A 27,970-nucleotide genomic window follows, 5' to 3' on the forward strand; every position below is an offset into this window, starting at 1 on the left:
TACCACATCTTTTCCTTCCCTTCGCCTCTCTATGAATGTGCTTGGACACAGAGCCCTGTGAACAGCCAGCCTCTTTAGCAGTGACCTTTTGTGTCTTGTCCTCCTTGTGCAAGGTGTCGATGGTCATCTTTTGGACAACTGTCAGGTCAGCCATCTTCCCCATGATCGTGTAGCTACAGAACTAGACTGAGACCATTTAAAGGCCTTTGCAGGTGTCTTGAGTGAATTAGCTGATCAGAATTAGCTGTGGCACCAGGTGTCTTCAATACTGAACCTTTTCACAATATTCTAATTTTCTGAGATACTGAATTTGTGGTTTTCATTAGTTGTCAGTTATAATCATCAAAATTAAAAGAAATAAACACTTGAAATATATCAGTCTGTGTGGAATGAATGTACTCATTATACAAGTTTCACTTTTTGAATGGAATTACTGAAATAAATCAACTTTTTCATGATATTCTGATTATATGACCAGCACCTGTAATGTGACAAAATCAACCTCTTGCTGAGAAATCTCTCTGGGTGCGGGAGTGTCTCCTGCGCTGCGTCCTCCTGCCCGCAGGGGGCGCTGCTCGGGGCGCCGCACGGTGTAGCGAAAAGGGAAGGGTCGCTCTCCTCCTTCCACTATTATGAATGAAAGTCTGTTCTTTAAATTCTGCCCAGAAGTACTTATTAGCAAACATTATCAATAAGTTGTGGGAAACGAGCTGAACTAAGCTCGTAGAAATTAGTTCAAGATGTCTGCGAGTGCGGTGTATGTCTTGGATTTAAAAGGAAAGGTAAGGTAACGGCCAGACCGCTACGTTGCTAAGCTAACGCTAGCCTAGCTAACGCATTCTTCATTGACAGATTATGATGTGGCTGAATCCTCAGCAGGACAGCTAACGTACCGCCAATGGTTCATGTGCTAGTATAAGGTTTTGTCTTGTAATTTAAGGCGGTGAGTTGCACTTTCACCAGGGCATCGGTTCCATATGGTGCTTGAAACCGACAAAAACATCAGGCCGCTGGCTAACGGACAGGTGATGTCAGCTGTTAGCAGCAGGGAATGAACAGATGTTACCAAAACCCCCTTCAAAAGTCCGAAGTTTGACTTGTTCTGCTTAAATGCAACACTTTACATTCAATGTTTCATATACCTTTAACCTATTTTCAATCCTGTGCGTCCTCTGGTTAATTCGGCGTAAATGTAATTTATCGAAATGCATTAACTTCAGGAAACATCTAGTTTACCTTTTGCTTGTAGCTGCCTCCCACAGTTCTATTTTAATGGAGACTGTTATGGTAACAGGTGCATCATTGACACAGAAGCCTCCTTGATATATGCCAGACAAAATAATGAAGCACTGTGCCTGTATTCAGAGTATTTAAATGTTGTTTTTTTTTTTTTTAATTTTAAGTCCCTTAACTTTGTGCACAAAATATATCAGGGCGAAACTTATCTCATGATGTATGGTTTAAGAGGAAATAATATAAGTATAAATGAACACATATATGAAACTATATTTGATTTTTATTATAGTGGTAACGTCACTCCTTACAGTTTAATCTGCTAACATTTTAATAACTACTTCATTAGAATCATGATAGCACTCAGGTTTTCAGCCCCACTAGCAGTGCTGCCAGCTGTCACTAACGTGCAGTAACATTATTATTGCAAACTAAAACCAATAGACTACTATGTGTTCCCTTCAGGTCCTGGTGTGCCGAAATTACCGGGGAGATGTGGACATGTCAGAGATTGAGCACTTCATGACCCTTCTGATGGACAAAGAGGAGGAGGGGACGCTCTCTCCAATCTTGGCCCATGGGGGAGTCCGTTTCATGTGGATCAAACACAATAACCTCTACCGTATCCTTTTTTTTACATCTACATGGTATACCGAAGAAACGCCTCAGCACTTGGTATTATACTTTTTGTGCTTGTTTGGACGTTGAATTCTTGTAGATCTAATTCTTAACTCACATCACATCAGTGGTTGCAACATCCAAGAAAAATGCTAGCGTCTCGCTGGTCTTCTCCTTCTTGTACAAAATCGTTCAGGTAGGATTGAGTGCTTTACCTGCTTTGGTCTATTACAGTTTTAGTTTATAAACAACACCAACAAAGCTATATACTGTGTACTGACACGTTTATAAAACAACATTCATGTTCTTCAGGTTTTCTCCGAGTATTTCAAAGAACTAGAGGAGGAGAGCATTAGAGATAACTTTGTCATCATCTATGAGCTGATGGATGAGCTGATGGACTTTGGCTATCCTCAGACCACTGACAGCAAGATTCTGCAAGAGTGAGTATCCTCTCATCCACATTTGCACTGCAATTAACTAGATGCACATTAATTAAAGTTGGACTAATGAATACTAGCAATACTGATTAACCTTTGGATTATATCTTGGTCGTTCTTTACTTTAATAAATGTCCAAAAAAAATTTAAAAAACATGTCATGCTCATCCATTGTTCCCAGAGTCCAAACTGATGACGAGCAATCAAAAAACCCAGCTGTATTCTGCTCATAATGATAAGAAACAAAAAAAAAAAGCAGCATTATTTACCAGTTGAGAAGCTTTAATTAACAAGATTGGTCTTTTTACCTAATAATCAATGTAGGAAATTATCATTATTGTCATTGTTAATTATCTGTTAAGTGCTGATATTCATGGTGACATTTCATCATGTTTTAACCAACCAGTGTACCTGCGGTGTCGGTGGCTTTTTGACAGGTGTAAAGGATTTTCACCTCGGTTGTGTAGCATTTAATCTGGGTCTACAGGTCGCTTTGTGGTATCACCCTGTTATTTCTATATATCTGCAAGTCAAAAGGAGCTCACTGTCCTCACCCAAAATAGCTGCAAATGACCATTTGAACTTGCAGGCCTGTGATTGACGCAGCAAGCCAACTCTGGATTTCCCCGAGAGCTCTGTGACTACACTCATAAGTCAGACCATCCTCCCTTCCAACCATGACAACCTCTGTTCTTCTTTGATGCTTTCTGGGAACTCTGCACCGCAGACAGTTGATTTCCCCTTTCCTCAGTTTTGACTCAGTGTTTACATTTTTGTCTCTCAGATACATAACCCAGGAGGGGCACAAGCTAGACACTGGCGCCCCACGACCCCCCGCCACAGTAACCAACGCTGTCTCCTGGAGGTCAGAGGGCATCAAGTACAGGAAGAATGAGGTCTTCCTGGACGTCATTGAGTCAGTCAACCTCCTGGTAGGAACTGTGTTGCTTAAGGAATGCCCCGTTATAGTGTTTGTAAACTTCCTTCTGTGTGTGTGTGTGTGTGTGTGTGTGTGTGTGTGTGTGTGTGTGTGTGTGTGTGTGTGTGTGTGTGAGAGAGAGAGAGAGAGAGAGATAGTGTGTCAGACTAGCTGATCTAGTTGTGCTTTCCATGCTGTTTTCTTTAAGCGATTAAAACCTTACTTTGACGGGATTCTCTGTCCCTCTGACGCCCACTGACACTTTTAATCCCTGTATTTTTCAGGTTAGTGCCAATGGTAATGTTCTGCGCAGTGAGATCGTTGGCTCCATCAAGATGCGTGTCTTCCTGTCTGGAATGCCTGAGCTGCGTTTGGGCCTTAACGACAAGGTTCTGTTTGAAAACACTGGACGTGAGTTTCCTCTCATAACAGACTTTGGTCCAGTTGTGCTTACAGATGCTTTGAGCTGGGTGAGGAGCTGCATGATGGAATAAATTGTGATGGTGATGAATGACCCTTTCAAAGTATGAAAGAGTGACAATCAGATGGTTCTTCCTGGTTGTTGTTGTATTGTCCTGTGTCATACACCGCACCCATCTGTTGCTGCATGCAGTTTGACCAAGGCCTGATTTATACCACTTCAAGTGATGCTGGTACATTCTTCTTTTAATGACCTCTCTTGTTTTTTTTGTTTTTTGTGTTTTTAATGTAGGAGGGAAGAGTAAATCAGTAGAGCTGGAGGATGTCAAGTTCCACCAGTGTGTCCGTCTGTCTCGATTTGAGAACGACCGCACCATCTCCTTCATTCCTCCGGATGGAGAGTTTGAGCTCATGTCCTACCGCCTAAACACTCATGTGAGTAATGTGGGTTAAAACCACCCCACTCTTCCTCATTGGCTGCAGCAAAATAAATAGTCTGGTAGTTAAAGAGACAGACCCCAAACCAGTTCTAGACATTATCTGTACAGGCCACTGGAACAGCCAAAAATCTGCTGTATTCTAAGGAAATACAGGCAGGTAATTTAGTTTGAATTAAAACTGGACATAGGGTATATTTCCCCAGTCAAGCACATAACATGGAAACCTTTTTCACTACTTCAAATATAATGAGGTTGTGGTCAGAACTGAACCCCAAAGCCCCACGTGACAGTGATTTATTCTAGTACCTCTAACATACAGATCTTAATGACCAAATACTGTTGCAACATTGAGGACAATGGAAAAGCAGTGAAACAATATAGAAAAATAACTGCTGCAGAATCAGAGTCAGTTGTTGCCATAAACTCCTTTCCTGAGCAAACAATTCATCAGCATCAGTCAGGATCCGTAACCACGACACCAGGGTTTAAATAACTGTGGTTAAAAGCAGGTGAATCATGTCAGTACACCACAGTACATGATCTGTGATCATAACTCACAGCCATGTGTTATTGCATGTTATTTGTCAAGCAGCCCAGCCGAAAAACTCAGCTTCAGTGTCCGCCTGGTTTCTGGCCGATATTTACAAGACTGTAAATCCGTTTCCCCGTTTGATTGAGCCGAGACGTCTACAACAACCTTTTCTGAAAGGTGCTAAGTAAATATTTATGCACAAAACTCCTAGCCTGGAAGAAATGAAATAGATGGGATCTTTGCCAAACCAGATCTTGCTTCATCATCAACCAGACCACGAGCATTTCGAATAGAAAAAGCATCGTCACGAGAGGAAATAGAAAAACATATATCACAAGTACTGTGATTGGCTATAGGCGAGAACTAAGGGTTAAGAAGGTTTAAACACGGCTCGAATTCTCAATAAATGTTTCACAACAGGGTTGTTCCCGTAAGCCTGTGGGAAGGGAAGTAGGACAGTGGAGCAGAAGTCTTTCCAGTCGCAGCTGCTAGAAACTGCCACAAATAAATCTGATATTTGCTACCCAAGAGGCAACTTCCTAAATGACTGACCGCATTTAAACATGTAGTGTCTGGTTATGTGCCACAGATGAAATTGTTGCTTTGGTTAAAAAAAAACATTTAGTGCTTTGTTAGGAGCCAAACTCCGTAATAATCATCAACATCAGTATCAGTCTCGCAAATCTAGTATCAGTGGGTTTATATCTTACTCATATATATTTTTGGTGGATGCATGAAGAAACATGTTACACAATGTGTCATGTGGTGCAATTCATGTTTTTCCCTCGATTTCCTCTACAACACTGGTTCCACACAGTGACAATATGAGTAATAGACTATTTGTTGTTTTTGTTGGTAGTAGTGGAAACAATTTATTAATTGAAATTAATGTATTATTCTTCACCACACAAAGGTTCTTGTTGTAGTAATAGCTGCTGTCCACTAGGTGGGGACTGTGTTATATGTTATTTTAATTGCCATGTTTGTTCTAAATGTTACAGAACATGTTTGAAGTAAATCTATAGGTAACGTATGTCTGTTGTTTATGTCTTAGGTGAAGCCCCTGATCTGGATTGAATCTGTTATTGAGAAACACTCCCACAGTCGGATCGAATACATGATCAAGGTCTGTCACTTTTTCAGCTGCTGCACTGGTTGCCATGTCCTTTGCAGCTGCATTGTTGTTGTTTTTTTTTGTTTTTTTTACCTGGGTGCCATGGTTACTTGAAAAAAAAAAAAAATAGTGTAATGAATTCACAGCCAAGTGTATTTTTTAATGGTTTTCTGGAACAGTTTATGTTATGTATCTTGTTGTCATGTGCGACCAACCCTGATTATATAATAGTTATTTAAAACAATCATCCTGTCTAGGCGGGACATGGTGCTAAACTTGACCTGCTTGTTTCTCGTCTCAGGCGAAGAGCCAGTTTAAAAGGCGTTCCACAGCCAACAACGTGGAGATCCACATTCCTGTGCCAACGGACGCTGACTCACCCAAATTCAAGACCACAGTGGGCAGCGTGAAGTGGGTGCCTGAGAACAGCGAGATCGTTTGGTCGATCAAGTCCTTCCCTGTGAGCAGAAAGCATGACTCATGAGTATCGTACAAATGGTTACAAATGACGATGTAGCCCTGCGCTTGGTTTTTGGGCTGCGGTTCGCTTATTTTCTTCACCTGGCTCAAAAATGTTGCACTTGTTATTTATTTAGTGGTGACAAAAACTTGTTCCCCTCTGAATCCATGCAAAGCTGCTGCAGACCCTCAAGCGATTCCTTGTATTATCATGTCATGCCTGTAAACGTGAAAACACAATAGGTTTGTTCCTCAGGTTTTGTTTTGTCTTAAAGAGTTTATGTTGTGACTTGTCACAGGGTGGAAAAGAGTATTTGATGCGAGCCCACTTTGGTCTGCCGAGTGTAGAAGCTGAAGACAAGGAGGGGAAGCCGCCAATCAGTGTCAAGTTTGAGATCCCGTACTTCACCACCTCAGGCATCCAGGTACGTCCTGCACACAGACACTTATCAGCACTTGTTCAACAGTGTTTGCACATAATTCCATCAGTAATTTGTTAAACCAACTTGCAGCGGCTCACGTGCAGAGCTAAAATAAGGTGAAGCATAATTCACCCATGGAGACATAAGAATTTTAATTTTAAACAATGAGGTGTTTTGGCTGGAAAAATGACTAAATCTGTTTACAGTCAGTCAAAATGTGTTTATCATTCCTGCACAGTAAACCATCTGGGAGAAGATTCAAACAAATGTACTTTCTTTGCACCTGCTGTTTGATTATCATTCAGTGCATGTGCAGGCATAGTCCAAATATCTTGTGGTTCTCAGTTGTTTCCCTGTCGTCGGGATTTAGAATTTATGGCACATAGCAGGGTATCTCACATGTCCTCTCTCCCCAGAGCAGGAATTCAAACAATTCATGTTTATCCCCTGTGTTGGCCAGAGGGGGCAGTAAGGGTGCACTCTGAGAGGCTCTGTTTGTGGGAGAGAAAATCTCTACCATTCAACCAGAAAGCAACTGCTCATCAACTTGAACTTGGCCCTTTGCCTCGACATTAATCACAGTGATAGAAAATGTCATTCTTAGTTACAGATAACCAGATTCATTGGATTTTGATTGTGATTCCCATGAAACTGAGAGACGTACTAATGTTTTTCCTCCATGTTTGAATGAAAACTCTTGCTGACCACAGACTTGCACAGATGTGCAGCACATACTGTATAATCACAGTTGTCCTGTGATTATACGTGTAGCACCACAGTAACACAAAATTATGTTTTCCCATGTCTCGATGTGAGGAAACAATGGCAACTTGACAAACTCCATTTGAAAGTATCATATTATTGCCCTGAAGGAAAGAAAGTATTTCTACATCACGTTTTATATTACCTCTTTTGATATTGTGCTTAATTATCTAAAGCAAGAGCTCATCCAGAGGTTGCACAATACTGGTGCGTTCATTTAAAAACTGGGTTTTCAGGGACATGGCACGAGATATCAATGCTTCTGCTCTAAATAAAAAAAAGTCACTAGATTTAATGTGTAAAACTCACACATTTTCACTTTTGAAGCATTTTCAGCTTTCACAGCTGTTGATGTGGTCACGATCTTCTCCAACAATTCCCTCAAGTGTCTGACATTATTGCTCACTCTTATTTACTTCTTAACTTTTGATACTGGTTTATGTATGACTCTCATTAAAAGAGCTAAGAGGTCATATTTTCCAGCTTCTGCAAATTTCCTGTGAGAGTCAATAAAACATTATTAAGTTGTATGGACATTATGCAGCCCACTCGGAAACGAGGCGCTCAAACCCAATTTAATTGAAATATATGATACTTGTGATTCCGGTGGTTATGGCAGTGTAAGAATGCTTGCCATTTTCCAAGGTAATTGGCAGCTGAAAGAAATAATCTAATTTTTGTTCCTTCCTTTCAAATCTTTGCCAATCCATAAAAGAAGTCATAGTCATAAGTCACAGTGCAGCGACAAAGACAAGTGTGGAGTCGCTTTACGTATCCATGGGATAAACTCTCATCCTATGTTAAAAGCTAACAACCTTAAATTAATGTTTGAATTTAAAGAAAAGCCTTTTGGCATCTAATGTTATGCTAAAAAAGAGCCGCATGTAAAACCTTTTTTTGTATTAACTGATCACACATTTTTTAATGATAAGCTACAACCAGACGGTTGAGATGACCAGTAATGATAGAAGTACCTTTTCAATGAACTTTTTTTTTTTTTTTTTTTTTCATTGACTAGAACCATGTTTAAAACTCAATTTAACATTTTACATATTTACAACATTTTGTCATATTAACATATAATAACCAGTGGAACCCTTCAATCTGGACAATCTGTCCCCAGTGATCAGAGTGAGATGGTCAATGTCTCCAACCTTAATTTGGCTTTCTTGAATTATTTCCAGTATTAGCAGCATCACTCGTTATTAGTGAGGATATTTTCATTGACAAAATCTTCATCAAAAATGTGTGAAAAAAACATGCTGATCTAACAATTTCAATAGGTCTACAATGGAATAATATCTTTGCACAGTACATAGTACGAAGTGATCAGACCTGTTTAGGTATCATTGGAATATATCTTTTCAGTGACCCAAAATGTGAACCTGTCAAACTCCACCATAAACAGGCCAAATGTCAAGAGTGATTTTTGTATCTTTGTAGCTTCCTGGAAAAAAGCAACATGAAAAGGTCTGGCTCTGAAAACCGCAGAGCACCCTGTGGAACATACTTCAGCTCAGTGCTGCAGACGGCTCAGTGAAGTTTAATTTAGTACAACTAAATCTTTGACTTCTCACAATATGTTCCACACATTTTAAGAGAGCCATTTGATGGTTAAACCTTGAATTCGATTTGTAGTAACTTAATATTTAAAGAAGGTTACAATCAAAAAATATTAGAATACATTATAATATTTTTTTTTTTACTGGAATGTCTTGCAGTCCGCATGGAGATTTAATCGCAGCAGTTGACGGCCTTCACAGCACAACTGTCAGTCACATAACAACAAAGTGCTCCTCTTCACTCACCAGAAGCTCAAAACAGTTTTTCCTCAGCAGTCACACTGTGGTGCACCCAGCATCGCAAAGGCAACCTATTAAGAGCCATATTCCCATCAAACTCTTGTGTCAAGCCTCTAACCTTTCCCTTATTACAGGCCAACAGCAGGCTCGCTCTCAGACTCCAGTGCAGCCAATAACACCGCTCTCTACGTGTGAGAAGAGGCTGTGAAGTTTAATTAGACGCATGTAAATATCAAAGCATGAGAAAGTTCCTCTTAACTCTACCACTAAGTGTAGGGGAGCGCACATGTGAAGTGTGTATGATGCACGTAACTGCACCTTATAAATTTAACTAGAAATGGAGGAACCCCACACTTTGACCAAGTGGCAATAAGAGCAGAGCTGTAGTTAGATTTTCAAATCTCCCTTCTTTAGGTGATGCTGGAAGAACCCAAACAAGCCGGCAGATGCTTTCTGGGCCATAGCTTCTACCAAAAGCCTGATAAATCCAGACCACACATGTAGTCTGTACTTACCAACAGAGATACAACAAACATCCTCCTCGCCCCTTCTCGTCTTACAAGCCATAATGATATTTTGCAGAGGACGGCTTTTAGTGCCGTTTTGCTGACTGTGTACCCACGGTCAGGCCGAGTACATGTTTGGCTCCTGGGTTCACGGAGAAGTGCTGCGCCGGCAGACCCGGTGATCCCGCGTCTATGTGTTTGTCGTCATGTGTCTGGTGGCCACAGCGCCCCCCCCCCCCCCCCCAACCTCACTGTGTAGTGGAAGTTAATAACAAGGCGGCCAGTACCAAGGCTTTACCAAAGGCCCGCCGCCAGTCGACCCACAAATTCCTGCCCTGTCTGTCCTGCTTTCAGCTGGGAACCGACACGTTGGAGACACAGCACGGCAACATCTCAGAGAGAGAGAGAGGAGAGAGAGGGGTCATGTCATCTGCTTTCTCACTCCTGCTAATAGTTACAGCACTTTTTTTTTTTTTAGATAACATTAGGGCTTGTGTGAAAGCCCTAAAGATATGTCTGTAATTATTTGTGTCAGATACTTATTGCTTCTACAAGATGACTTGTCGTAGCAGAAGTTCTCAGTGTTACTGTGGTTGAATTGCAATAGAAATTACTATTCAAATAAATCAGTTGTATTTCATCATTTATAAATACTATAAACCTAATTCCAACATGGACACATTGTTACAGCAACTGGGAAAAACATGTTGAGTGACGATCAGGATCACAGGGTATTTTTAAGGCCTCTTCTCGAAATTCAGCTCTGTGGTAACAGGTCTGGTGAAATGATCAGTTAATGGCTTGTGAAAGTTGTCTCTTGATTATGCTGATGTGCAATTTATAAAAAAAAAAAAATACAGTTATGTAAATTTACTTTGTGTGTCCCTTGAAAGCTGTTCTGTCGCCGCTTCCCTCTTCTCAGTGTGACTCATACTACTGCTTCCTCATCTACACCACTACTCTTACTACTCGCCGCAAGCTGAAAGGAGAACTCTACTGAAAGTGGGTCTTTTCACTGCGAAATGCTTGACACCTGCAGAAGTTTGTAGCTGGCTCTGTTGCAGACAGCAGCGACTGCAGTCAGCTTCCAGCTGTGACCCAGAGTCACAGCAAAATACTGAATCACAATGTTCCTAGAAATCTGTTATAGTAGATAATGCACTCACTTTACTAATGAATTACTGAATAGGTTGCACATCTCTGAGTAGGCGATCATGAACACAGAAGTAGTGTAGTTTTCTAGTGATGTCCCAATTCTGTACTTATTTGTATTATATTGTTTTGTAAGTCTTTTTGGCACTGTCTCACCACCATATGCAATTCATTTTTTGCAACACTGAGTACCACTTCAGTTTCCTTGTGCGTTGCCTGTGTTTTTTTTAACTATACACGCTGACAGTTTTCAGTCTAAGTATATAATTTGCCACTTTTCCAGTGTGATATCACTACATATTAAAATCCTGCTAAGAAATAGTGTGTAGTGGGGCTGAGCCGTTAATTGGAATCTGGCCAAGTGCAATATCCAAATTGCTGGAGCTGCGATATTATTGATAATCGTAAACTGTGCATAAGTGAAGCATTGTGGTGCTCCAGAGGTGCCCCAGCCTACAAATCATATTCTAAAGGAATATGTTTATTTGCTACAAGCCCCAACAAAAATTACATCATCATCTTTTTTTTTTTTAAAATACTTTCTTCAGTGAAAGTTTAATGCAAAAATTACCATTCCAACTGAAATCATGATCATAGCAATTGCAAAATCTGCCAAAAATAATTTCTTTTGCATATCATTAACTGCGGTCACATCAGTTTTCTGGCTTTGTTTTCTCAACAGGTGCGTTACCTGAAGATCATCGAGAAGAGTGGGTATCAGGCCTTGCCATGGGTGCGCTACATCACCCAAAATGGAGGTAGGTTAAGAGTTCACTGGTACTTGTGCAGAGTGCCCATATGTGCAGGTATTAGGCAACAGTTGGGCAATGCAGTGCAATATGGTGGGAACTAACCCTGTACTGCTGCAGTTCTATGAAAAGGGGATACACTGTAGAACATGAGGCAATGTGGCAACGTCCTGCGAAATGTGAGAAAGTGAACTTAATTTTTTTTTTGGTCAAGCTTCCTTGATCTTCATACTGAGATTACCAAGGTTGCACATGTTGGTCTTTTTGCTAATGTTGCCACTAATTGCCAAACATCCTCATCTCATTTCCTTTGTATTCCATTCATTCTGGGTGGAAAGCATCAGCTGCCTCCACTCGATTTCTCTCTGATTCCCTCTTTTTCTTTGTCCATTTGATTAAGTCCTGTCCATTTCCTCCTCAGATTACCAGCTCCGGACCCAGTAGGCAGCGCTTCAGCCGGCAGTAGGCAGGTGGAAATCAGAGGGGGCGGAGTCGAGCTGCTAATGCGCTATCAATGGCAGGTGTCAGTCATGAGACCAGAGGACTGTCAGTATCTACTTTTGTTTAGTTTTTGTATTTGTTGAAGTTATATTCATTTCTGATCAATGCAAATATTAGATGGAGCCTTTGGTTAGGCAAGGGTTTAAAAAAAAAAAAGTGATTATGTTTTACTACTGTGTGGCTCCTAATGTGAGCAAGGCCAAGGAAAGCAGGAGTAATGTTTACATCCAACCGTTACGGTGCAGAGTTGTACCCAGTCTATCACAGTGGGTCAAACGGCTTGAAAGCAGATGTTACAATTCTCATTTAAAGTTACTGTAATTGCCTCCACACAGGTCAATAACACACTCACCGGTCAGTCTGAGTATGATGTTTTTTATATGAAGCTGCTTTGTTCTGCCACAATTCCTATTTGTTGATTATCTGTATATATTTGTTCCATGTTAATGAACTTCAATTCAGTGTTATTAGTTTGATAACTGTAAATTTAAAAGTGAAGCTCTTTCATTTTGTACTCCCACCCTCATGTGATGCCATTGAAACATGTCTGAGCAACGCCTGTCGTGCTTTTCATTCACCGGTTTGTCTCCCTCGACATTCAGCTTTGCGAAAAACATTAAAATGTGATGAGTTGAAGTTGCACGGTAAAGCCCTTTTTTTTCCAGCCCGACACCTGTCGTCCCCCGTCCCCCCCTCCGTCTGTAGCCACACTATTTTAAATCATTAAACGTCTATTTAGAGAAAAGTGTTCCATGGTCTGCTCGCGTCATTTCTAATGTGATGTCACTGCAGTCATCAAGGTGAGCTGTTGTAGTGTCATCTGCAGGCACCTGTCCCACAGACCGGCGAGGAATGCTGAATGGAGTGGAAAGCTCTGCAGAGACACACACAGCAGGAGGAGGGGGAGGGGGGGTGTTTCCTGTATCAGGCCTGTGGTCCTAGCTAACCCTGGACGGTTCTTTCCATCCCATCCTGGAGGTGTTTTCAAACAGTGCGACTCTTAATACCCAGGGCCCGTGATATCATAGGCAACTGAAAGCCAGCACTCCGTAAACATGCAGGAGAGCTGGGAAGGATGTGACTCAAACTGTGGTCAGCGGTCACAGACATGCTCGAGAGAAACGTAGGACGGGCTAACACAGACTGGCTATTGTTCATACCAAGCCAGACTGCAGTGGTCCCGCATGAGGTCATGCCTTAAGTTTGTCTTGTAAGGGGACTGTGATACTCTTAATGCGTGTGAGTCAGCCTAAGCAGGTGCTGAAGGTTGCGACTCCACGTCACCGTGACCTGAGATGCCAGATTTGTACTTATTACTTGTTACACGTTAGACTGGATTCTGTCATATTCTTCTTGGAAGCACCTGTTTGTGTTGTGACACCTACACAGCAGGTGTGCCTAGTCTGGGAACACAATATGATTCACTATCTGCAGAGAGAAGAACCAGCTTTTGTCGTTCACAGTAGTGCTTAAGATAAAGTTAATGTTAACCAGCCTGTATCGGAAACATTCTGCAGAGCGATCTATAGATAACATCTGTTTTAGGATATAATTGAGGTTTCAGAACTTTCTTGCAGACTGTATCTCTGGCAGCCGTGTTGAGCATGCAGTTTTGCGTGTGAATACATGTCCTATCCAGCAGTGATCTGAATGACAGGTATGAGAGTAATAATAACACCTACTCAGACCTGATTATCTTTATCTCACTTGCATCGGCCTCTTTAACTGTCTGGGGATCACATGGCTCCGGTTCTGGATTTTTACAAGCTTGTCTGTTCGTACCTATTACAACTGCTGCTAAAAAAGATTAATATAAGCGTCTCTAACTCCAAGTCATAAAATTCCCGCAGCCCAGCCGTTGGTAGAACACACTTACTGGTCAACATGTGCTCTCCCTCGCTGGGGAACAGTCTCTGTGATACTTGGCAGAGCATGTGAATATAGTATTTGGCACATGATGAGAAGGTTGCATTCATGAAGCAAATTCAACCTCTGAGGAGTCAGAAGGGAGATCGGACATGTACCTCTTGTTGCAAGACTGCTAACAGGAGACTTGGATGCAGCAAATGCAGGAGTATCCTCTCTTCTGTTAAAAATATTTCACCTGAGCGTAAACTCTCTTAACTGAGATTAAACGTTTCTCAATAACACAAGCTCCTCATTCATCTTCAAAATGTGTCATTTCAAAGAATAAGTATTGTTTAAAGCAAAAGTACTTGCATCCTTTATTCAAGTACCAAGTAGCACTAGAACATGTTAAAGACCTGCATTCAAAATGTTATTGGAGTAAAAGTACAAAAGTTTCAGTCAAAATGAACATGAAGAAGAACATCTCTTTAACCTGTAACCAGACACCCCCGTTTTTGTGCACAAGCCCCCCCCCCCCCAAAAATGTACCCAATGGGGTGGGGGGGGGGGGGGGGGGGGGGGGGGGCAGGCAGTGTAGGGTTAAAAGGTTAAAAGAATTGTGACAGGCTCATTTCAATCACTTATCACTTTCTTAGAACTAATCTCTCTTTTTGTGGCATTTGAAATAACATGTTTAATGTATAATTCATACTTTGGATAATGTTATAAATTATGATTACACTGTAATTACTGTTGTCACAGCAACTTCAAGGAAATGTGAATTTTATTGCATGAACCGCAGAGTTACTTAACATAACATCATTTTAGCTCTGATCTAGTTCACAACAAAATAAACAAACTTTCTCATGCCTACAGCGTAACTAGACTAATAGGTGAGTAGAACGGAAGCCTCACCTTTACCCTCAGTTGACTATTTGGTTGCCATGCCAACGTTACACTGTTGTCGCAGATTTTATAGCAGATAATTTGCAGTAGTTATCCGCAATGGAAAATACCTGTGGTTCACTTACAGTGTGATGAAGCAACAGGAAGAGTTCAGACAGCGTGGCAGTGTCGACTTCAAACTCAGGTGTGCCACGAGGAACTCCGTGTTTATCCACACACGAAACCCCAGTGCCTAGCAACAGAGGGAAATCCTCTCGTGTCGCATCAGGACTCTGATCTGTGCGTGACGTCAACACAGGTCGTTCCCCACTCAGGCATGCACAGTGCCCCTGTAATCATCTGTGTGAAGTCTGTCACCCTCAGTTGTGAAATGCAAACAGCTGATGAGTCACCTTGAGACAGTAACTGGAGAAAAGGTATTTTACTATAGGTGAAGCCACAGAGTGAGGAGGACTTCCTCCCACAGAGGGCTCAGTGTGTGGTCTGAGCCGGGTATTCCTCAAGCGGAGGGAAATTTCCATCCTCCTGTGTAGACTTAGAACAACATTGGTTTAAGGAGCATATAGCTGAGTGCTCAACCGAAGCGGCCTTGAGACACTGTTGTAATCTCTGAGTCTCTGAGTCTCCAGCCCACACAGCACTGAGAGATATTGTGCTGAGCCAGCTGAGAGCAGTGCGTGACAACAGGTCATACTGCCTCATCAGAGCCTTCACTCTGGGTCAGTTACTCGTAGTGTCACTTGATCAAAGTGCACATCAGGGTAAACACTTAGTGAAGTTGTTATATTTACTTCCCAATAAAAGATCTCATATAAGAAGTGTTTTGTTTTGTCTTTGCCTTGGAAACTGATTCCTCAGCAGTGGAGTTCAAAGTCTGAAACATCAGCAACTACAGTAGCGCACGTACAACCCTGCTCATTTTATAATGCACAGAGCATATGATTAAGGATTACTAGAGCAGTGGATCCCAACCTGTGGGTCCGACCCCCCCAGGAGAGTGGGTGGTCCCCAGATATATCCCCTGATACATCTGGGGACCACCTAAGAGAGGAAGGTCCCTACATATAGGCAAGGGGGTGGGAGAGCATCAGATGATTAAAGGGAAGAGAAAAAAAAAACTGTTACAGAAAATAGTTTATTTTTCCTACTTTTTTTTGTGAAGTACTGGTTACTTTTCACTCTTCAGGCCTCTCCAAGAAGACTGAGTCCACAGCCACACGAGCAGCTCTGTGAGGCTGTGTTTCTGCACAGCAGTGCTCCGAGCTCGACGCTAAGGTCTGAATGCTAACACGCTCACAATGACATGCTGTTGTTTAGCAGGTGTAATGTTTATTTATGAACACTAATTATGACGTGCCGAGTCAGAAAAAAAAAGAAATGTTCACGTTGGCCTCCGGGCCGAGATATTGGGAAATTCTGACTTGGTGAAAAGAACTACTGGAACTGTCAACAAACCAACTAAACACCAAAATAAAATCCAATATTAGTAATTTCAGCTCGTTTAAAAGGGGCCTGCACTTTGTATCAGATTTCACTAGTTAACAAACCGTGCTCCAAATAAGAAACACAGCAGCAGTGGCTAATTTAGGCTGTTTAAATGGTTGGACTGCAAGGCTGCCACTGAGGGAAACCATCTTGGAATAATACATGAACACTCCCAAGTCTTCCCTCTCTGTCCACATGGCATGAATGCTGCATTACCAGGTTCGTTTCTAATTAGCACTAAACACAAAGTGCAGCTGAGGGCGATGGGAATGTCGATGTCAAATTAAAAGTTTGACTTTATGATGGCGCACGTGGCCATGAATGTCTTTATAAAATTTCATAGCAAGGCATCTAATAGTTGCTGAGATACTTCAGTCTGGACTGCAGCGGTGGTGGTGGTGGGCCAACTGACTTCAAGTAAGACAAATCCAAGTGATTTTCAACTGCTCACAACTCATGTCCACACTAAGGTCATTACATATGATGATGATGATGATGATGATGAAAACATTAAAGGTGTCACAAGCCGAAACGTTTGGGCACCACTGTACTAAAGAGCACCACTGCCTCATAAATATTTCATCCTGTCTGCCTTTGCTGCTTGGTGGGAAAATCCTTTATCAGACACATCTTCAACTATTTCATGAATCACTCGTAGATATGTTTAGAAACAAAGACTGTAACCTCAGACAGGAGCCGTATACACTATGTTATACGGAACCAGTTCACTGACAATAGCAGGAAGTCTGTCTTCATTTTTTTTTTTAGCCTAAACTCTCAGAGTCGTGCTGCTCATATTCCTGGAAAACTACCCTGGGCACTGTCATGGCTTCCACAACAAAAAAAGCCTCTCACCGCTCACTGTCAGTGGAGTTGTGTTTGTTTAGTCAGTTAGTAAATGTGTCCTCCTTTTACTCTTATCCAAACTGAAAATAAAGAGATATGGCTTTCTAAATATGCCCCTCACTAGTTCTGCAGCTCTTTATTTACACTTTTGTTTTTCCTCTATGCTGAAGAGCTGCACTGCAACAACATGCCCTGCACTGCTGAGGGATTATCTGAAAATGAGATATATATATATATATATATATATATATATATATATATATATATATATATATATATATATATATATATACATACATACACATATATATATATAACGAGAGTTCTGTACCACCTGAGGCAAAATCTACAGGGCAGTTTGAATAATGTTTTTCTTTCACAACTGTCAGTGATGGCACTGGTCTTGCAAAGTAAACAACCCCCCCCCAAAAAAACAAACATAGATGTGTCCAGCTTATATGAGAAGGAAGTTGAAGATGTCTTCCTTTATCAAGTACATGAAAAGAGAAGAAACACGCTGTGTGTTCACGTAGCAATAGGCATAATTTATATTATTACAAAGACGGAAGTCTTTCACTCTTTCCTGTCACTGAACAAAACTGTCAAACTAGATGTTGCTCGAGGCAGCTTGTTAACTGAGAAGTCTTTTCTTGTGGCACAATGGAAGGTAAAATCCTTGTCTGTCCTCTTTGAGAAAGCACAGGCCACCTGGCTGTTAGATGTAAGTTCAAAGGCTTGTAGGAGCCTTCGGTAACCTTCTGTTCTGGTTTTATATTTGCATAAAGAAAGACAAGTGCACTGGGAGCAAAAAGACACCTTGCACTCTGGGTAATGACAATTACAGATCTTCAGCAGTGCTGCTGTGGACAAACCTCTGCTTGCCAGCCGTCAAATTACTATTTTAACCAGCTACAAGTCTCCCAAATCTACATCTGGATGTTATCTGGACGGTAACAGCTGTAATAAACACTGACGTGTTCATCAGAAACCCGCTAATTCACTTTGATTGTCCACCAGAGCGCCTTTTGGTTTCACTCCCTGCTACTGAAAACATTCGTGTTTTCCCTTCTCTCGCTCCTCTGGACACTTGATAGGCCTTTGGACGGCGTCTGACATAGTTTCTGCTGTCTTAATGCCGGCCAGTCGCACCAAATGATATTTTAGCACAAGTGCATGGCAACAGCAAAACAAAGAGGCACAAGATGAATTCTTTGGCCGACCACTTTTTGAATTACTGATCATGTAAAAACCCGCTGTGGCTCCCAGATTGCAAACATCAGTCCTTGGAGCCTGCATGCAAACCAGTCCTCTAAATAGGCTTGTCTATTTCTGTTGGGCTGCGGGGGGAAACATGTGTTTGACATCAGTGTCACTCGCTCGACGCTTTGCAGCGGGGCTTCATTGTCCCCTTACAGCAACTCCACTTAATGGTTGACAATGGCTGAATTCAAAGTGTACCGGTAATTAGAGTCAAATCAATGAGCTCACGTTTGAGGACAGCCCTGCCTACTGAGGTCAAATGGTTTTTGGATTAAACATTGTGTCTCATTTTGAATCTGCTTGGGCTGCTGTTTATACAAGCGCTATGAAAAGGGCTCTGGATAGACAGCAGCAAAGTAAACACACGCATAGAGTACAGCGTGTCCCACGCCACAACAAACTCTCCAAGACTATCAAGCCATGTACAACATGCTCAACATCAAAGGGCACAGTCATAAGCAACTTTAAATCACTGAATTACTCAGAAACCTGATGCACAGTGACAGTTTGGGCGGACGAAAGTGAATGAGCTGCTCCGTCCTGCCATAACAGCGACTGCTGAGGAGCTCATAATCAAAACACTCAACAGGCTAATTGCTCCAGCTGTGCTGCGGATGATCCAGTGGAAACACAGGTGTGGAAATGTAACAGCTAATATGTGCGTTTCAGCGAATAAATAATATTAGGTCACACAAAACTTTGTTTTATGAAATGCTTTCAAACGAGACATTAAAATTCAGTCCATGCAGGTAGAGTCAGTGAGATCACAAAAGGATTACAGGAAGGAGACATACATCAAAACAGTGCAGTTCAGGAGGATTTGCCTTCACATCTTTCAGACTGACTTTACAGTTTCAGTGATTTTTTTCATGTAATACAGCTTCTACGCTTCATTCTAACCAAACCCTTTTCATATTTTTCTTTGTTTTATGTACCTATATATAACTGTAATGTCCTCTGTCATTTAAACTTGTTCTTCTTCAACTTCAAAAACGACCCTTTACACACAACATGCACATGGACATTTGTGGTGCTGCCTGTCACACTATCCTTTCGTGGAAAAGGAGACGAATGTTCACGTTATTCATGTCCACTACACGACATCTGCTTTGCTGGAGTGTCATGAAAAGATGTGGCCCCGAACCAAATGTCAGCGTGAGGCAGGGTGCTGCTGAAAAAGAGCAGGCCTACCTCACATCTGTCTGGATTACATGTTCAAATGAAAACTGTCCTGGTGTAAAGGCGAGCAATGCTTGCCACCAGTATCCTCATGAACCCGGACAGTTGCTGTTTCCCAGTCCCAGAGAGACCTGGTGTATTTACCCAATCAGCTCGTGGAGAAGGGGAGGAATGAAAGGCCTGTGTGACACCGGCTCTCTCCCTCTATAATTTCCGTCCCCATTTTCCACCAAGACCACTCAATCTTACAGCCATATGGCGGTTTGCTGCCATAACCATTCATGACTGAGTAAAAATAAACCTTTGGGATGCATCCTCGGGACAGGGGTTTGAAGACGCATTCAGTACGACTTGTGCTTGACTTTGTGCTGGTTACGATAACCTACTGTGATTCATCCTATCTGCAGATGATTCCCCTCATATAATTTGCAACAGGACTACGGTCAGGGTATACAATATCATTCAGTTGAAATTCAAGGGTGAGGCAAAAATAGAAACTCAACCACATCAAGGGGCTCAGACCAGAAATAGCTTGTTTGATGGGTATATATTTCAGTGGTACAATGATGGGGTCTCTCCAGAGAGCTTTAAAACCTCCCCCTATTTATGATTCGGGGTAGGGTGGTTGCACACGTGGTTGGCGTACTCTGTGCTTCTGCATAAGACACAGGGAGTTTAAGAATTCAGCCATCCTCAGATCTTCTTAGATTGCAAAACTAACATCTCATGATGTAAGTTACATCATGAGACACGTCTGCACTCCCAAAATAAACGTGCATGTTGAGAACGACACTGTTAATCTTAGACATGATTAATAAGATTAACTGAGGCCGTCTCTTCAGTCTTTCAGCAAATACAGCATGTCCTCATATCACAGTCTGATGTAGTAAATAGTGGATATTAGGAGGTGTGGCCGCTGTCGACTGCCTCCCACGCTAAATGTGGTGTGAGGTGTGCAGACAGACGACAACCTTCACCCACCCCAGAGCAATTACAGAGATTACTGTCTCTGCAATCGTTGTGACTGATTAATGGCCCTCAAAGAATAGTAACAGGATTTCACAATGGAAAAAAACTGTTGGTACATATGTTCATTTACAGCTTGAATGCTCCTGAGCAGACAATTTGAGATTTACAGGGAGAACATTAATGTACTCAAGCTCTTTAAACTCTAATATGAGGACTTAACAGGAATATATCTCATTTCAAAACTAACAAAAGACTCTTTTTGAAATGAGACAGTGGCTTTTGAGTTAGATTGAATAATCCCACTGTAGGTTCTTAGCCACTTTAGTGCTGTGGCAGCGTTGGTCTGACAGTTTCAGTCCAGCACTTTGGTCCAGGCTGATACAGCTCAACTAGGGTTGTCACGATATCAGATTTTAACTACACAATCATCATGGCCTAAGAATTCATGATAACAATATTAGCACTATAGAAAATTTGAATAATAATAATAATAATAGTAATAATAATAATAATAATACAATCAGCCAAATTCCTCTGAAATGTTGTTTTTTGTGTGTTTTGTGTCATTTTTTTGCAAATGCATTAGACTCACACATGAGTGTAGGGAGGTGGAGAGAGAATCTGTGACCATAACTGTACATAGGGTTACAAAATGATCAATTATTACTTAATGCATCACGTCTTCCATCACAAGGTGTATTACTAACAAAATACTTACTTACATGGGGCCCAGATGATTCCTTTAGACAAACTTTTGGCTTTGCTGACTTTTCGTCTTGCATCACAATGAGATTCATATTTGTGGTTTTGTGTTGTGAAATGTTTTTTTCTTTTTTAAAAAAAACCCAAACTATTAGTTAGGTTGTCATGAACATAGGTACAAATTTCCATTCGGTGCCATCACCAGGTCGAAATCTTCATTTACATACTTGGTTTATGAGCAAATACCTGCAATAATAATATTCCCATCAGCCACAGCTATACTCTCTGTTTATGGCTAATTAGCAGCTGTTAGCATGCTAACACTCTAAATGAAGATGGTGAACATGGTAAACTTTGTATCTGCTATTTCACAGAGCCACTAGCACGGCTGTAAACTGTCCTGTTTCATCACAGTGAGGATATCTGTGATCCTTAATTTCAAAAACAAGGAAATCCGAATGTAAACTGTTCTCACCTGACCGTCTCCCAGAATAAAAATAAAGACAGTAGAGAAAGGGAAGATCATATAATCTGTAGCTGTTTGATGTTGTGATATTTTTTTTTTTTTATTTGTGAATGCATTGAAAGTTAAAAAAATTCAAAATTTCAAAAAATCCCCCCCAAAAAAACAAAACAAAAAAAAAGAAGAAGAAGAAGAAGAAAAAACAGAAATCTCAATATCTTAGAATAAAATGGGAAAATCCTCTTAAATTGACTCTTTTGACCCAGGTTAATTGTCTTCTTGTCTCTCGGCACTGACAACTGTCTGAAAAGCTTCAGCTGCCATCTGTCAGCACACCAAAGCTGAGGCTGCGCTGTGATCACTATCTCAGCATTTACACAGAGGGGCAATTTACTCTCATGCCCACAGGAGATCATAAGGCACTCGAGCGATAAATTACATGTCTCAATCAAAGACTGTGGCTCCAAGTGTGTGAACACAAAAATAATTGCAAAATAGTGTCCCTGCTGCCATTTCATCAGCATGGAGGCTTTTTTTTTTTTTTTTTTTTTACAGCTATTCTTGTTTTATTGTGTCACTGTCACAATAGGATGTGCTTTGCTGTAACTTCTCACTCAACTTATTGTTTTACCAAGAATACACCAGAGATCTCTCAACCGTAACAACGTATTATTAACTTGGTATTGTCCCAAATGAATAGAAAGGAAATTAAAAAAAAATGCAAATCATCTGCCCTGTGTTGTTCTACCTAGCAGGACATGTTGCTGACTCATAGTATACTTATGTTGTCTGTCAGCTACACAGGAAATCCTACTTCAGTTTCATAAGACTACATGAGCTCTGACTTTAAATATATGTAAAACTGTTTGTGTTAATATGATGGTTTTACATTTATTATACGACAATTTCCTGAACACACCCATTTGCGATGCTTTACATTACTAGAAACACTTTCCAAACATGTCAGTATGGTTTTCTAACTTCCAGACATTGGTTTCTGCTTATCTCACTAAGCTGTGAAAATCAGCTTGGAAATCTAAGAATTGTGATGGAGCACATTCCTCGCTGGTTCTAGTTCTCAAAAGGTCCATCATATCAGAATACATCTGTGAGCCTGGACCAAGTTGAACAATGTTCTTGTTTCTGTACTCAAGAAAGCTCAAAGAACAATGGCCAAACATGCATGTTGTGAAAATGACAATGTAAATTTAGTCCTCTCTTGCACAAAATGGTTGCTGAATGCACCAACAGCAGTTTTCCTAATAGTCCTTGCTCACAGATGCAAGATGCAATAATAATATGACTTTATTTATTCATTTTGTTAAGTACTGTCTGCCTTTATTGGATTTATTGGAGAGAAACATGTGATGGGAAACTTGCATAATGTCGTGTTCGAAATATAATTGCAACCAGGAACCGTTTTAAAAACCTCATTTATACTCAAGAGAGCTCCAAGACCAATGGGGAAACATGAATGTGAAAAGCAAAATGTAAATTTGAGAATTTTTTGCATTGAAAATTTATTTTTGGCTTCCAAATCTAAAATATGAGATACTGGGGATCCTTGAAAGCACCAAAACATCCCTTGCTTTCCAAATTGCATACTATGCAATAATAATGTAGCTTTAGTTAATCATTTGTAAGTAGTTTTGCATACTTATTTGCCTTTATTAGATAGTAGACAGTGGGGGATGAAAGGGCACATCAAAGTTTCATTATTGTTGCATGTTGCAGTTAGGAGCAGGCAGTGTGTTGAAAGCAGTTTGATTTAGTCCTTTCACATATTAAAGGATTATTGTTCGATTACCAAATTGTATTGGAGCATCCTTGAATAGGCCAACAAGAGTTTCCAGATCGTTCCATACTACAACTGCACGATCATGTAACTCTGAAAAAAAGGTGCCGTAGAAGGTAAGAAACTGCCATGAAATGTTTGTTATCCTTTGGAAAATAACTGCACTAACGTATATATAAGATTTGAATTCCCTGGTTGTGACCTAAACCACAGGTATGTCTTTTCAGGCCTGTATTTGAAGGTGGAAGTGGGAAATAGGGATCTATAAATGGCATGTAAAATTCATGGCATTCCCAGAAATACCACATTGAGGGAATGGAGCTGTTTGAACAATGGCTCACTTAATTTAGGTGGTGGATCTGGAACTGCCTGCAGGACACCTTTCATTACCCTAACACTGCGTAAAATGTTTGAAGATCGAAGGGACTTATTAACCTGCCTCCTTCCTCCTTCCTCTCTTCATCTGACACATAATAGCTTGGATATCTCCACCTCTTTCTTTCTCTTTCTTTTCTCTCTCCTCTCTTCCACATAAACACCTGACAGGACAGGTGAAGCGAGTTGAGGAGCTGCAGCATCCCTTAGGGCTGAAGCCCTTCTCCTTTGATCCTCCACAGCAGATATGATCATTGACGGTACCTCACTCCCCTGCTCTACCACTCCCTGAATTCAAGCTGCGTTAATCTCAGTGATCTTTATCTCCACACTTCAAAAAAAAGGACCAAAGAACCAAAAAATCCTGTTTGCGTCTCAAAGTTCAACAGAATCTCTTGACCTTAATCCTAATGAGGAGTTTCACCATGCAGGGATGAAACAGTTCTCCTCTTCCACCTGTTTGTATGCTGCTCGGCTCCACTTTCCATAGGAGTCTGAGGGTGAGCCAGAGTTCTCCGTTTGTGTCAAGCTTACAGCTTTTAAACAGATGCTGGGCCCACTCTAGCCAAACCAGCATCACTTTTAGTGTTGACCCATGTGGTAATTCTATTTAGCTTCTTACAGACCCCATTAAATTTACCCGAAAGACTCCAGCCAAATATATCAAGCAATTTCAGTTTATATGGAGTCAACTTTAGTGAGTCACTTTTAGCTTTACCAGCGTGCACAGGTTGGTTTGAAGGAATCCTTCAGGAGATATATTTTGAGTATGATTTAAAACTCAGGGGAGTTTAACTTGCTCTGCTCCCACAGGAGACGTGTTTAAGTGTTTGAGTCATATTGTTAGAAGCCTGCATGGGAAAGTCTTCAAACATGTGTTCCTTAAGAAAGAAAACTGAATGCATTCTTGACTCACAATGTGCAGCATCCACTCCCTCTCCAACTGAGTGACAGATACATTTCAACCATGGTAGTGAATTAGTGGAGTAGTAGGTGGGTTGCAGAGGAAGAAATTAGTCAAATGTGTTGATTGTCCATGTCTAATTTAGCAGAACATCCCTATTAACTCATCTGCAGTCCCTCTTAATCAGCTATTACCCTCCTACATAAACAACAACTAAAAACCCTGTTTTCCTCAGTGGATGCTTTGCTGCATTGGTTTTATAATGACTTACACGTTGAAACGTCCTCTTCTATTTTATAGGAAGAAAAAGGAAAAATAATAACAGAAACATTCCTGAGGGGCTGTAATTTTCTTCCGGCGGGTAAAAGTTGTCCATTATGGTCAGGGTCAAGGAACACATGCAACCCCGTCATCAGGGCCGCGTGGTCGGCCACATCAGAACCGCCCGTCACGACCAGTGGAAAGGCCCTGTCTGTTAGCACAACACTCAGCCAATCACCAGCCAGAGGCCCCAGCGCCTCGGTACATTTGCCCCCCCTAACCACGCCGCGCTCTAATTTAAGCACACATATTCCATTGAAATTACAGCATACATACCCACCCTTCCCTGCAATTTACATGATTTGCACGCTGATGGGGTGAACTTCGACAATGCTGATACAGTGGATACTGAGGAAGTTTCTGTGTCTGGGTTTTGTGCAGGTAAGTGGAGCAATCAAAAGCTCAGAGACAAGCTTCTCACGTTCACAGGAAAACAAGAAGACAACAGAATCTACACCTAAACAAAAACCTAGTATATGGCCGGGCCATGTTGTAGGCTGTTTGCTTTCTGCCTAGCGTCAAGTTCGGCCTTTTATCTGTTTGCTTCTCTCCTGCTCTCTGTGCTCACATATGCACCCAAAGAGCAGCAGTGGTAACACGCTTCTACATAAAGTAGCTAAGGCTTGTCCAAAAAGTTGCTAGATTTGTCCCTAGTGCAAATCGAAGTGAGGTGCTTTAAAAAACAGAAAGAAAGAAAAAAAAGTTATTCATTTCAAATCATTTTGAAAGAGCAGTGACCCACACTCCAGCTGACCAATCATGTAGCTTCATCAATCAGTCATATAGGTTTAAAGGGCTGCTGCTGCGTTCTAGGGTAAGTTTTATCAGGAAAGACCTTTGAGTGAGAAGACACATTGAATTTATTTGACCTTATCAGATGCCACAGCTGATTATATCCCAAACAGGTTTTATGCTCCCAAGCTTATCCAGCCAAAAGCGTTTGAGATATGCAAAACTGAAATGTAAAAAACATTAAATGTTCCTGGTGCATGTGCTTGTGTGTATGTTTGATTGAAGCTTTAAATTTGCATAATAAAATACTTTATTGAAAATGCCAAGACATGAACAGTAATCATAACTATATTATCAATAGAAATATGAGGCTGGCATGACCATAGATCCCAAAGATAACTTAAAACTATTCAAAACAGGGTTAGAAATCTATTGGACCGACATTCCTCAGGTGGACAGACACACAAATGTTTACTGGATGTAGAAATAAGCAACTGTTTGCAAATACATTCACCATAACTTTATAAGGCTGTAGTATGTTAGTGTTTACATCTTGTTCCACTGTTCCCCCCAAAAATTAATTCATGCTGCCTTAAAGACGTGTTGCTGTCAATGTCCTGTTCCTAATGTCTGGCCTAAATGCATTTTTGTATTTAATTCATGCTTTCACTTGAAGCCATTGTGAACAATACATTTTCAAACTAACTGACTGACTGCAGAAAAAAAATCTCATAGCGTGATGTAAGGTAAAGTGAAAGTTAGATGGGGAAGTAGTTAAATGAATGCCAGTCTGATCACTTGGTGTTTTACAAACAGGTAATTTTTCTTGTATCTCTTCTTGTGTAGCACAAGTAAAGTCAAAACACAACACATCCGGGTTTGAATATCTGCTGGTGGAACAAACTGTCAATCAAAACATAAAAATGTCAGGACTGTGGGTTCTGCTCATGCAAGAGTACACTTCTTTTATCTAAAGTATGAGTGTGTTGACTTGCGTGGGATGTCGCTTGGTGGCTTTAACGCTGCAATCCAGAGTGGAATTTTACAGGTGTTGTGGGAATGTGAAGCTCCTCTCTACAAAACAATCCATCCTCACACCTACACTGTCTCAAACCTCCACAGTTGCTGTTGGACCTGAAGTTATTCTGCATATCTCCCTCTAAGGTGTTGACAGTGAACACCAGCAGGATCTCACAAGGGTTGTCTGTGTGTAATAGGACGAGTGAAAGACATGACGGACAATCTGACACACACACCTCACCTGGGAATGCCTCACAAAACACACACCATCGTGCCACTTGGTGCATCCTGAGATAGTGGCAGTGATGAGTCACAGCTGCATGCTGGGAACCTGCAAGGTGAAATGTGTATTTTGACTATCGGACTATCTGATCCAGACATGGTCGAAGACGTTTGACTTCATTTTTAAGAGGCTTGTTTTACTGTGCTTTCAGTTGTTGTTTTTAACTGTCCAGTGCACTGGAAGGGCAGATTCCACAAGCGAACAGAAGTATAATACTTTTACTTTGCCTTTAACATCAACAAACATTTTTGGGAAAGTGGCTGATGCAGAGGTGCATTTAGGATAATAACCCAGGCCAGGGATTCTCAAACAGGGCTGTGTGTGTGTGTGTGTGTGTGTGTGTGTGTCAGATAAACAGTTAAATAGTTAGCTAAAAAAATAACGAATAAACAGTTAAAACAGTTGAAAAGGATAGCTAAAAGTGATAAGCATTCAAATTATTAGCCCAAAATAACAAACATTTGAAAAAGCTAGCTAAGGGCAGCAGATGAACAGATTAAATAGCTAAAATGAATGAATAAACAGTTGTTGGAGGCAACTTAGAGTAATAAAAAATATTTAGCTAAAAGTAGCAGTAAACACTTGAAGTGCGTAGCTAAAACAATAAACAGTTGAATAAATTAGCTAAAAGTCATTAATAAACTAAAGTAGCTAAAAAATAAAGGATTACAGTAAAACATTCACTTCAACTATATTAAAAACTGTAACAGTGTCTTTTCTTTCTCACAGTAATTAGCATCCAGTTGCATCAAGTTTGTGCATCCATAAGGATGCATTTGGATCATGATGGTGTTAATGAAAGGGTACTTATAG

General features: G+C 40.9%; 1 protein-coding gene across 1 annotated transcript; it reads left to right on the forward strand.

The window, feature by feature from the left end:
• The first annotated feature begins 580 nt into the window (after positions 1-580).
• Positions 581-12,817, forward strand: ap1m1 (adaptor related protein complex 1 subunit mu 1). Its single transcript, XM_071491780.1, has 12 exons — positions 581-782; positions 1,699-1,855; positions 1,980-2,047; positions 2,164-2,294; positions 3,076-3,223; positions 3,495-3,621; positions 3,923-4,065; positions 5,657-5,728; positions 6,018-6,176; positions 6,475-6,600; positions 11,502-11,577; positions 11,990-12,817. Exons 1-12 carry the CDS (start codon positions 741-743, stop codon positions 12,010-12,012), a joined length of 1,272 nt encoding a protein of 423 aa, XP_071347881.1. The 5' UTR covers positions 581-740; the 3' UTR covers positions 12,013-12,817.
• Positions 12,818-27,970: the final 15,153 nt, after the last annotated feature.

The sequence above is a fragment of the Trachinotus anak genome, unplaced genomic scaffold, assembly GCF_046630095.1.
Source record: "Trachinotus anak isolate AG129_WGS33_773 ecotype Australia unplaced genomic scaffold, CSIRO_AGI_Tana_v1 ptg000012l, whole genome shotgun sequence".
Classification (NCBI taxonomy): domain Eukaryota; kingdom Metazoa; phylum Chordata; class Actinopteri; order Carangiformes; family Carangidae; genus Trachinotus; species Trachinotus anak.